This window comes from Lissotriton helveticus, chromosome 5_1 (assembly GCF_964261635.1).
Source record: "Lissotriton helveticus chromosome 5_1, aLisHel1.1, whole genome shotgun sequence".
Classification (NCBI taxonomy): Eukaryota; Metazoa; Chordata; class Amphibia; order Caudata; family Salamandridae; genus Lissotriton; species Lissotriton helveticus.
In genome coordinates this window covers 359,690,728-359,703,766 of record NC_136065.1, presented here as the reverse complement: position 1 = coordinate 359,703,766, position 13,039 = coordinate 359,690,728, and the positions used below count along the sequence as shown (strand labels likewise).

General features: G+C 45.1%; 1 protein-coding gene across 1 annotated transcript in view; it reads left to right on the top strand.

Moving 5' to 3' along the window:
* Positions 1-13,039, top strand: part of LOC144754551 (uncharacterized) — a 484,785-nt gene that overhangs the window by 375,249 nt on the left and 96,497 nt on the right. The window contains exons 22-23 of the mRNA XM_078642483.1: positions 7,820-7,948; positions 9,990-10,118. Of these exons, the coding sequence (XP_078498609.1) occupies positions 7,820-7,948; positions 9,990-10,118 (258 nt within the window). The remainder of the gene's footprint in view (positions 1-7,819; positions 7,949-9,989; positions 10,119-13,039) is intronic.

Genomic DNA, 13,039 nt, shown 5'->3' with positions numbered 1-13,039 from the left:
CTGCATCCTCCGAAAAAGAGCCCAGCGGATCCTCCGAGAAGGACTCCCGGAGGCAGAAGACCAGCGAAAAGCAAAGGTCATCGAAGCAAGCCCCGGAAAAAGGGCCTTCGACTTCGACGTCGAAAGAAAAAGAGCCGAAGAAAGCTTCGACGTCGACGACGCCGCCGAAAAGGGCGGCCGAAACGCTCGACGACGAACAGGCCGCAGAAATGCAGAGAAAAAAGAGAAGGCTCGAGGCCGAAATGGAGAGCATCCTTCAGAGAAAGAAGGACTTCGACGAAAAAATGAAAAGTTACAAGATTCCCCCGAAGCCGGCACCGACCGTCGCTGAGGTACAGGCGATCGAAGAGTTCGACATCGAAGAGCCGCCGAAAACTCCGGAACCTTCGGAGCACGAAGAGGAGGAGGACCTCTACTACACAGAGGGGGATTACGGGGAACAGCAGTCGAGCTACGGTTCAGGTTCCTCGACGGCCCAAGACCAGGAATGGCAGGACATCGAGGCCGAAAACCCAGAGGAGGCGGTAGAAACATACCCCTCGAGGCCTTCGCCACCGGATGACATTGGGGCATACAATGAGGTGGTAAGAAAGGCGGCAACAGCTTATGGAATTAAGCTGGAAGAGGAGAAGCCAAAAGCAGACTTCCTGCTCGAGACACTGCTCCCCATACAGACAAGGAGCCAGTTCCTGCCCATGCTCAAGAGTATCACGGCCCAGGGAAAGGAGGCCTTCAAGGACCCGGCTACATGCAGATCTGTAACGCCGAGGACCGAGAAGAAGTACAAATTCTCCTCCGAAGACCCAGCTTACATCAAGGGTTCCGTCACAGCGGATTCTATCATCGCTGCAACGGCCAGGAAAAGGGCAAACGTCCCAACAACATCCGGACCCCCACCTGACAAAGAAAGCAGGAGGATGGACCTAACGGGCAGGAAGATTGAGAGGAACGCTGCGACGCACTGGCGGATGGCGAATTCCAACGCCCTCCTGAATAGGCATCAATACCAGCACTGGGAGGAGATGGAACAGTTGCTCAAACACCTCCCGGAACAATACCGTGACAGAGGAGCACACCTGGTAGAGGAAGGGAAGAGCATCGCCAACTCATGCCTGAAGACAGCCTTGGACGGGGCAGAAACATCCAGCAGACTGATGGCTATAGGCATCACTGAAAGAAGGCAAGCATGGCTCAGGATCTCAGGATTCAAGGCTGAAGTCCAGAACAACATCCTGAACACACCCTTCAGCGGTGAAACATTGTTCGGAGCCCCAGTTGATGATAAGCTCACGCAACTGAAGAAGGACAACGAGACGGCAAGGTCCATGGGAGCCCTGCAGTTCAGAGGGATGAGAAGGGGCACTCCGTCGCGGAGGCCGAACGGTAGAGGTGGAAGCCAGCGAGGAGATTCTCACCAGAGTTTCCACCAGGGGCAACAGAGTGACAGCCAAGGCCACCAGGGGCAGCAGAGGCAAAACTGGAACTACCAAGGCAGGGGCCAGTCCTTTCGATTGAGAGGAAATGGACGGGGCCAGAGAAGAAGAGGCGGCGAACAGCCCCCCTCTAAGTGACTACACACGAGAGAAGGTGCTCTACTACCCACACCCTCCGGGGGAGGAGCACGGGAAAACAAAGAGGAGAGGGCTACACGGACAAGACACAAAGGAACATGCAACTCTGGTGGGAGGAAGATTGAGACTTTTTCTCCAGGAGTGGAGAAAAATAACAACAGACAAGTGGATACTCAATATTATGCAGTTCGGGTACTGCATAGAGTTGGAAAAAAGGCCACCAAACAGAAAACCAAGGAAAAGACAGCACTCAGGAAGAGAGCTGCAACTACTGCAAGAGGAAGCCCAAGAACTCCTCCTCAAAGCGGCCATAGAACGGGTCCCCTTCAAAGAACGGAACATGGGAGTGTACTCAAACTACTTCCTAGTGCCAAAGGTGGACGAAAGCCTAAGACCCATCCTGGATCTACGGTTCCTGAACAAATACGTCAAAACTCAAAAATTCTAAATGACGTCCCTACAAGAGGTCATTCCTCAGATAAAAGCAGGGGACTTCTTGTCTACCATAGACCTCAAAGATGCATACCTGCACATCCCCATGAACAAGCAGCACAAGCACATGCTAAGGTTCACTGTAAACAAGGATCACTACCAATTCACGACCCTAGCTTTCGGCCTAAAGTCCGCACCAAGGGTGTTCACCAAATGCCTTGCGGCAGTGGCCGCACACCTAAGGAGAAAGAGGATACACGTGTACCCCTACCTCGACGACTGGCTGGTGAAGGCAAACTGCTACAGGACATGCAAAGAGCATGCAGAACAGGTGACAGGAACGCTAGCAAACCTGGGTTTCTCCATACACTGGGGCAAAAGCTCCATGGAACCAGAGCAGGTGAAGATCTTCCTGGGAGCCCAGATCGACACCATACAATGCAGAGTCTTACTAAGCGAAAAGAGAACGCTCAGCCTATTGAGGGAGAAACGTCACTACCAGAAGGGGCGATCTCTGACAGTGAGGACTGTGAGCAAGATCTTGGGGATGATGGCATCATGCATCCACCTGGTCCCCAATGTACGCCTACAAATGAAACCACTCCAAGAGTGGCTGCAACAACAATGGTCACAAGCTACAGGAAGTTGGGAGGATCTAGTGGTTGTAACGCACAGGGTGCAGGAAGAGATAAGGTGGTGGACCAAGGAGAGAATAACAGAAGGGAAACCTCTAACACCACCGGACCCAACAGTGACCATCACCACAGACGCATCCCAGAAGGGGTGGGGCGCACACATGAACAGGCTCAGAGTGAGGGGTCTGTGGAGCCCTACAGATGCAGTCAGGCACATCAACTACCTGGAACTGAAAACTGTGTTGCTAGCCCTCAAGGCCTTTCAGAAACACCTACACAACCGGAAGGTGCTAATACAAACAGACAACACCACAACGATGTTTTACATAAACAAACAGGGGGGAACTCAATCGTTCCCGCTGTCAAACTTGGCACAAGAGATCTGGAAATGGGCCATACCACTAAAAATAGACCTGCTAGCCATACACCTGCCAGGGAAGGACAATGTGGAAGCGGATTGGCTCAGCAGGCAGACTTCAGCATCCCACAGAGAGTCTATTCAGGAAGTGGGGCACCCCAACAATAGACCTATTTGCAACACACCGGAATGCAAAATGCCAATACTTTGCATCCAGGCAACCAGAGGCACGGTCCCAGGGCCCTATGGATAAGCTGGTCAAAAACATCTGCCTACGCTTTTCCCCCGATACCACTGATCCCCAGGGTGCTCAACAAATGCATGAAGAGCAACATGACGCTCATCCTGGTGGCACCACAATGGGCCAGACAGACGTGGTATTCTCAGATAATGGAGATGGCGCAGGGGCCTCCCCACAAGTTCTTAAAAAGAAGAGACCTACTCTCCATGGAAAACGGAGGAATCCTACACCCAGAGCCAGAGAGCCTCAACCTCTCAGCCGGGCTCCTGAGGACTTAGAATTTGCACACCTGAAACTACCAGAGAGCACCCTGCGGGTGCTGCGAGAGGCAAGAAGGCCCAGCACTCGCAAGTGCTATGGGGAAAAGTGGAAAAGATTCACTCAATGGTGTTGTAAAAAACAACTCCAAAGGAGACTGACCAAGGAGTCCACGGTGCTAAGGTACCTCACACACCTAATCAAGGCAAAGCTAAGCTCATCCTCACTGAGAGTGCACCTAGCAGCGATTGTGGCATACACAAGAGGAGAAACAGGGAGAAGCTTCTTCACATCTCAAGTCGTGAAAAGATTCCTGGAAGGGGCTAAAAGAATAGCGTCGCCAAAGAGAATGCCGCCACCGGCCTGGAACTTAAACGTGGTACTGACGGAGCTCATGAAAACACCCTTCGAACCCATCCACAAAGCATCACTGCAAATGTTGACAATGAAGACGGCCTTCCTGGTGGCGATCACCTCACTACGAAGGGTGAGCGAACTGCAGGCACTCACACTGCAGGAACCCTACATCCAGATACACAGTGACAGGGTCGTGATGAGAACTGACCCACACTTCATGCCAAAGGTGGTGTCAAGGTTCCACATGAATCAGAGTATTCAGATCCCTAGCTTCTTCCAAAACCCCACTACAAGCGCTGAGAGGTCGCTCCACACCCTAGACGCAAGAAGGGCTGTGATGCACTACATTGAAAGAACGAAGGACCACAGGAAGACGAAACAGTTCTTTGTGTCCTTCGCTAACAGTTACATGGGCAAACCAGTTACGAAAAACACCATAGCCCGATGGATCGCACAGACAATTCAGTTCTGCCACAAGCAAGCTGGCCAGGAGCTAACGGGAGGGGCACGAGCCCACTCCACCAGGAAGAAAGGAGCAACAATTGCCTTCCTGGCCAACACACCGATCCAGGATATATGCCGGGCGGCAACACGGGCTTCAGTACACACTTTCACGAAGCACTACTGCGTGGATGTACAGATGAACAAGGAAGCACAAGTAGGACACAAAGTGCTTCAACATATTTTTAGCAACCAACGCTCATCTTCCACCCAACCGCCACAAAAGTAACGAAAACCGCTACAAAATCTATGCACAGCATAGTGAATCCAGAAAGATTCACGCTGCAAAACGAATAGTTTCTTACCTGTCGGTGTAGTTTTGCAGCTTGAAGATCTTTCTGGATTCACTAGCGAACCCACCCGCCTCCGCCAGAAAGATGAGGCTGGAAAAGAGGGTGGAAAAACATGGAAAAGAAAGCAAGTTGGAACAATTACAAAATACGTGGAAACACTAACGTTGAAAAAACGATTAACATACATAGCCATGGATTCACTACAAAGACAAACAAGGAAAAGAGACAGAAAAAGAATCCGAAGATGGCGCCCAAGGGTGGTAGCTTCCGCCGGAAGCACGCCGACGTCACCGAAAGGACACCAAATGGTGGGACGTCGACGCCCACCTGGGCTACGACATAGTGAATCCAGAAAGATCTTCAAGCTGCAAAACTACACCGACAGGTAAGAAACTATTCGTTTCGGGTGCTCAGCACTGGCAAATATAAAAGTCTGCCACATGATGGCGCTGTTTCTCTTATTTAGAGAAGAGCCTAAGAAAAGTTGTTTATTAACTCAATATACATTAAAGCTACTAATATATATCACCCGAGCCATTCTATAGCTTTAGGGAACTGAAATAGTCTGTATTGTGACACTTGTAAGAGTATGATGCTTAGTAGGTTTTTTGTGCTGTCACTAAAAGCGCCGGCCTGGGGCAATGAGTGGTGCAAACTACAGTGGCCTCATAAGAGGGCCCTGGCAATTATTATTATTTTTTTTACAAATTAAGCACTGAATTGGGGAATGTAGTACTTTGGCCACAGCTTTCAGTTAGTTTCTTAGAAATGTACACCGATATGGACGTAGCCACAGGAGGTGTGGCCAAAATGTTTCTCTCTGCGCTCTGCACTGTTTGTTTTCATCACTGATGAGCGCCGTTCTGGCGGTGTTCTTTGAGGAGCCTGATCAGTATTGAGCAGTAGAACTGAACCTATTCCCTAGGCTTTGCAGCTTTGGGCACTGATCTGGCTCTGAGATTTTGACAGGTGAACCAACCTCCATTGGAGGCTGACAGTGCCCTCCTGAAACAAGTGGTGTGGCGCCTCAAGGGACGGCCCTTCTTAACTTGCTCTGCGTGCTTGGACATAACGATCTGCTCTGCGCCATGATGGTTGGAACCAAACACTTGCAGGAGATATGTTGTCCCATTTTAACAGTTGACCACTTTGCTTGCCCTCTGTTAATACGAGTGGACCCAGAGAGACTGCAGATTGGTCACTCTGCAAGCCTATAACAGCGGTTTGTGATATCTAATGGCCTCTATTGATGGGGGAGTGGCGGCCCAATAAAACTGGCTCCTCTGTAGAGAGTGTCCCCTCTTTACTCATTCATAGATTTTCACCAACCTAACACATTCAGAGAATTCATACTGCCCACTTCGGTCCCCCATCATGTACTGATATCCAGCACTGAGACTGAGGTGGTCACAGGCAAACATTGACCTCCACCCTACCCAACGCATCCTCCAGTACTGCTGAATGTGGAAGACATATGGAATAAAAGAACATAGATGTGTTATAAACATATGGTAAGTGTCTAAGAATTTTATGACCATACAGTAGTACAAGGTTGCAGGACAACTGCCTTGGGAAAGCCATGGATCTGCGAAATTCCTGGCAACATCTGTTTGACAGATGCTTTTTAATATTTAGTTATGTGGGCATACCTGGCTATTCTTATCCACACCTTCACTGGTGTCTGAGCACCATTACCCCTATCTGAACAACAGAGTAAAATAACAGTAGGCACCAGGGTTCTGTGCTTTTGGAAAAAGTGTAGAAGTGCCAGAAAGCGAAGTCTACTAAACCCCAGCCAACTTGGAACGGACTTGATTATTTCCAAGTTTGCATTATGCGCCAGCTCTTGCATACTGTTGCTGACAGCAGGTCCATTCACAGCTCAGTCCTTGGAACTGCCTCTTCTTATTATGTGTCAACTTTTTCTTCTAATGGGCATGTGATGTGTTCTCTGTTGCTCCTGGCTCTAATGGTCCTTCCCTGTGTGTGGGGCTGCCCTTCGCCTATAGATGTGCAGCACCACCTCCAACTCCCTGTGTGCACTTTCAGCTTTTGTGCTGACAAATGACAGCTCAGGGTGCTAAGGGCCCGATTCACAAAAGTAATCTGAGACAAAAATCCTAACTTTACGACTTTCAGTATTCACAAAAGGCATTTAGAAGTAGTAAAGTTAGGATTCCTAACTTTACTACTCCTAAACTGAGAAAATCCTAACTTTACGACTTTCAGTATTCACAGAAGGCATTTAGGAGTACTAAGTTAGGATTCCTAACTTTACTACTCCTAAACAGAGAAAAATCCTAACTTTACAACTTTCGATATTCACAAAAGACTTTTAGGAGTACTAAAGTTATCCTAACTTTACTACTCCTAAATGCCTTTTGTGAGAATGTGAGTTCAGCTCATCCTTTCTCCTTTTCGAAGTTGAGAAATTGGTACATTGACATGCTACATTAATAACAGTTGTTTTCCGACCCAATCCCTTTGGGTATTTAACCTGCAGCTCTAGTAATTAATATAAAATACAGGAGCATATTCCCTGCCTGACACCCTGAAAAAGATGCTCTGCTTCATACTTTCTGGTTGTGCTCTCTTTGAATAACCAAAAAACAGATGAGCTGCGGATTACACTGTATACCAATCAGTGCTTCATTTGCAAAAAAATAAGAGCCAGGGCTCTCGTCCGCTTGTACCACACATTGCCCCTACCAGCGCTGCCAATGATAGTAACAACACAAGTATTAACATTCATACTCCTACAAGTGTGACAATTCAGACTATTGCAGGCCCCTAAAGCTGTAAGAATGGTTTGGGTGGCACGTAATATTAATTTGTAATGTATATTTAGTTAATAACTAACTTTTGCTGTGGTCATCTCCCAATTATAAGTATATGTTACGTTGGTCACAAAGTAATCAATTCCTCTGCCAAGCTCTAGATCAGGCCCTAAGTGCCTTGAACTCTGGAGGGTTAGATGTGTCTAAGCCCAGAGAGGTGCCAAGGGGGTGTCAGCTCACCCCCTGTTCTAGTATTCTAAAGCGGGTGGCTCAGACTTTCATTGACAATCACTCCACTGCCCTGGTTTTAGTAGTCATTCATATTATCAGCCTGAGTGAAGTTTTGTTAAGGGAGCACTTGCTTAACCCTAGTGAATTCTTTCTCTTCTCTACTAGCATGTCCCGCTGGCTTCTACGGAATGAACTGCCAGCAGCATTGTCTCTGTAGGAATGGCGGATCATGTGACCACATCACGGGGCGCTGCACGTGCCCAGAAGGCTGGACTGGGTTGGCTTGCGAGCGTGGTAAGTAGAAAAAATATTGGCATTAGCAAACTGTGGGTATTTCTGAACACCAAATGCAAAGTTATGACCAGGGCCAACAGAATTATGTGGCAGGAGAGGACCAAACTATATGGCAAGGAAGGCAAATTTTGTGGCAGAATGCACCATATTTTGTGACCGGATGTATTTACTTATTTTGACTTTACACAAGCTTACACTGTGCACAGATTTTCCCCATTAGTACCAGTTTACCATCCAAATACAACTAAAAGAAACTGAAAGGGAACCAGTCAACCTTTGCGCAGGGCCTTCAACTGTGTGTCAACACCCATTACCTCATTTTTAGTAACTTTTGAACAGTTTGACTAGAAACCACTTTTTTGTTAAAGTCTGCAAATTATGTAGCAGATGATAGATTATGTGGCAAATCCATAATTATGCGGAAAATGCAGCAGCATCTAAATTGCATAATATCAGTGGCCCTGCTTATAACCTCACCCTTGGAGTGCAAAATTTGATTGCAAATGTCATTAATAATCTTACAGAAAAGATTACATGTTCACACTACCCTAAACATTATGAAAGAGACTGATTCATGCCCCCAGGCTTTTCCACTCTTGCCCTTACCTTCCCTTCTCTCCTTTATTTCCTTCTCGGAGTAGCCATGTGTCGGCTAAGGTATCTGACGTGCCATTGTTTTTCTCGTATAGTGTATGAGTCTTATATGTACTGTGTGTACAGTGGATTGACTAGTGCAATACCACTGTCAAATTGACTTTCTTTGTATGTTGTTTGATAAAATGAAAAATAAAGTTAAAAAAAAATATTATGAAAGAGACAACTCTGAATGTAGTAGTATTTACTGGTTTAAGTATGTGTAGTTATTTAATTAAATTGTTCTTTTTGGTGTTGTTAATTATTGGTATAAACACTGTCAGGTCAAAAGCACTGCATTAGGTGATTGTGTAATGGTTTGAATGGCTATCATGTTCTGCTGAAGACCCAATTGCTTGCACATGACCCATGGAAACGTGGGGTAAAAGGATGCACTCAGAAGACAAAAGTTTCTTTGCAGGATTGGGGTAACGGGATTTGACTGCATTGAATGTAGGAATGTGGTGGTAGAAATGCTAGTAGTCATGCATCTCAGGTAGAGTAGATATGATGCTGTCACATCTCTGTACCCTCAGTAGATGGACATGTACTGACTTCTGGACTCCCTGGAGTATGTAGTTGAGGTTAACTTCAGTTAAAAAACGTTCATGTAATGAAGGGCCCGATTCACAGAACTAACATAAGACAAAATCCTAAACTTACTACCATTTTGGTATTCACAGAAGGCACTTACTCCTTTTGGTATTCACAGAAGTCTGTTACTCATCAATGAGTAAGTGCCTTCTGTGAATACCAAAATGAGTAAGTTACTCAAAATGAGTAAATTACTCATTTTGGTATTCACAGAAGGCACTTACTCATCAATGACTAAGTGCCTTCTGTGAATACCAAAATGAATAAGTGCTTTCTGTGAATACCAAAATGAGTAAGTGTCTTCTGTGAATACCAAAATGGTAGTAAGTTTAGGATTTTGTCTTAAGTTAGTTCTGTGAATCGGGCCGAAGTCCAGATGAAATGAGAGCTTTGGTTGATGTCACCGTTTGAGGGGGCTTCAGACATGCAATAATGTTTCTGAGGCTGCAGAAAAGGCTAGGTGCCAAGGCATGCAACCGCCTAACATGAGGTAGGCCATAGTTATAGTTCATATCATTAAAATATACTTTATTAATATAATATATCGTAGATTTTATTATTCTAAATTAATTTTATTTTCAATAAAAATTTAACTGAATTCTTTGTGGCAAAATGTGTAAAACTACAAAACATGTATTGATTTTCGGATATATTTTGGGACCCTCCACCCGATCCCTCTCAGTCATTTACGATTAATCTCATCTCCTCACTCATCTGCTTCTAAAATCTCGCTTTAAACCGGAGTAGCAGTTTTATGTATCAACGTTCGTGTTACATGATTACAACTCTGGAACACTTGTGTTTTTGGAACCAGAATGTACCCAAGGAAAGTACGGAGAGGATTGTCTTCATAGCTGCACTTGCCTGAATGGGGGTCTCTGCGAGCGTCAGACTGGACAGTGCATCTGCCGGGCAGGGTGGACTGGTGACAAGTGTCAGACTGGTAAGCAAATGCAATTGTTTTTTTTATTTCTAAAAAACTGTGTATTTATCTACAGTACAATGCCCTGTCAGTGTAAGCATTTTTTGGCCTTAAGATATCAGATTAGTTGCTCTGCTACACTTGGGAAAAACTCTTCCACCAAAGAGTGGAGCAAAAAAAACCTCTATTACAAGGGCTCAAGCTATAGTTTCTCATACTTGGCAGTATTGTTGTCTTACATCTTCCCAGGGCTTTTTCATTGTCTTCTGGTGGAAGGATATTAAATGGCTGTGTGCACAGGAAAGCTAGCCTCTTCTTCCTTGGGTGTTGTATGTAAGTACTTGTAAGATACATAAATAAACATTTTACCATGGCATATAAGTACTGCAATAGCTTATTGAAAGATTTAAATTTGTATCAAGTGTTGCTGTAGGTTACGTGCTGTGCACGCTCAGCCCTCTAGTGTTGGGTTCGGAATATTACACTTTGGGCTAGATGTACAACTTGCTAAATAGCGACTCGCAAATTGAGTCGCTTTTGCGACTCGCTATTTGGCATGTACAACAGTGTCTTGGACAGTGTTTGCGTTTCCCAATGGGTTGCAAAATGCGAGGCTCATGAATATTAATGAGCCACTCTCATTTTGTGACCCTGGAATGGCTGGCCCTCCCAGGATGGTGGCATGCTGGGCTCAGCAGACCACCATGTCTTGGACTGCTTTTAAATAAGAGTTTTTCTTTTTATTGCAGCCCGTTTACCTTAAAGGAAAACGGCATACATTAAAAAAAATAAAAATGAAACGTTTTCGTTTCATTTTTGAAGGGCAGGCCTGCCCTTAAAAAATTATTTTGAATGCATTTGCAAAGTAATACCACCTACTTGAAGTCGGTGGTAATTTGCGAGTGTTTCGCGACCGCAATTGTGGTAGCAAAACATTCGTACATGTCTATGGAGTAGCTATTTGGAAGGGAACACCCCTTCCAAATACCGAGTCGCATAACAGTAATTTGCAAGTCGCAATTTATTTGCGAGTCGCAAAATACTGCTCGTACATGGGCCCATGGTTTGTAGCGTGCTCAAACGGGTCTAAGACCCGTTTACGCATGCCAAAAACCGTCGTACATCTGGCCCTTTGTTCCTCTTTTTTCTTCAAAGTCTTTGTTTATGATTTTTGCATCAAATGATTTGTGAGCACCCCACCCCTCCCAAAATCCACAATGCACAAGGACACAGACTACACCTTAGATTTATTTGTTCTGCTAATATTTTATTTTCATCCTGGCCCTCCCAACTTTCTACCCTTCCAGTACTTTTTGTGTACCCTGGATCTAAAAGTGTTCATTGTTTGAAAAGTAGTACCGCATTTCAACCGTGTCGTAAATAATTCCTTCTGCTCTTGTTTTCTTCCAGAACAGCCTGTCCTCATATGACTTGTGGTTTAAACCATCCACATTTTGCTAGTTCTCCTGGCACCTTCTTTACTCAGTCTTTATTTTCAGGAGATGTGCCCTTTGGAACTAGACACGACACTTCACCTAATGCCAAAGCTCACATTTTCTGATCTCAAGAGGCTTGGCCGAAAACACCTTCGTAGACGTCATCTCCTGTCCCTCACTCAAGACACATACACACCCTGTCCTGAGTCACGTGCCTGGCTGCAAGTAAACAATCACATTCGTTTTCTGAACTTATCATGGTTAACGGTTTGGCCTCAGTTTACCTCACACATCTCAAAATCATGTTTCTGAATTTCGGATGGCTCCTTCAGGTCTGCCTCTAGAGCCCTGCTTACCATCTGTTTATACAATGTTTATTGATGGTCATCCTTTTACCTTTTTGACACATATTTTGGGGAATATGTTAGCAGATCACAAATCTACTGTATAACACCTGGAAAGAATGAGCAAAATACTTAAATGTTTTCCTATGATTAATGCCAGTAACAGTGCTCATTGAGTTAAATGTTTAACACAGAACTCTGTGGTGATCTGCTGATTACAAATTAAATCCGGGAAAGGCTGACTCAACCATGCATCCTTTTCCTATACTTTTAATGTGCTTGATCGGTGGTATTGCTTTAATCAATGTAAAATTTTAAAAGCATCTGGGATTGGCAAAGCCAGTAGTGGATATCAAGTGCAAGAGAAAAGGGAGAGGGAGAAGGAGGGAAAGAGAGAGACAGAGAGAAAATAAGAATATCAAGGGGTACATAGAGGCTCAGGCAAGTACATAGGGAGAGCATCCAAGTAATCACCAAGACCCCTATCCAGTGCTTGGTATGCCACGAGGGAGGGTGGAAAGGTGCAAGATGTGACAAGTGAAGGGGGAGCAAGGGAAAAGTGCAAAGAAAATGTTAAAGACTTGCACTCCTATGGAGTTTTAAGCAACAAAGGAAGTTTAAACAAAAGTTAGTTCAATTACATCAGCAGTGGCAAGTTACACCTTATCCAATCAAAAGAAAAGGTAAGCAAGCTATCCTTCAGGAGTGGGACAAACACAGGGTAGAGAGGAAAGCCATCTTGTAAAGAGCAATAACTGAGATAGGCAAGAAAGCTGTCTAATCATGAGGCTGGGCTCACACAAAGCCATTTCTGTGCAGAATTATATACAGTGCTACATATAACAGACAGTTGAAGATGTCTGTTGAGAGAATGCGAAATAAAGTAAATATTGTTTAGGCTCAACCAGAACTGCTGAAGGCTGAGATTCTCTCACCCACCTTTTACCCTATATAAATGTTAAAATCAAAAGGAAACTCTGAAACTATAGTTCCGTTGAAATCTTAAGAGCCCAAATTTTAGGTGGCGCAGTTATAGTACTTATGAAGCAAGAAGTGAGAGGTTATTTTATAACCAAAGCAAGAATAAACGGCCAGAAGAATTGGAAAAAACCCCATTAAGGGCCCTATCCACGAATTGCGTGTTGTACTATGTTTAGTAGTA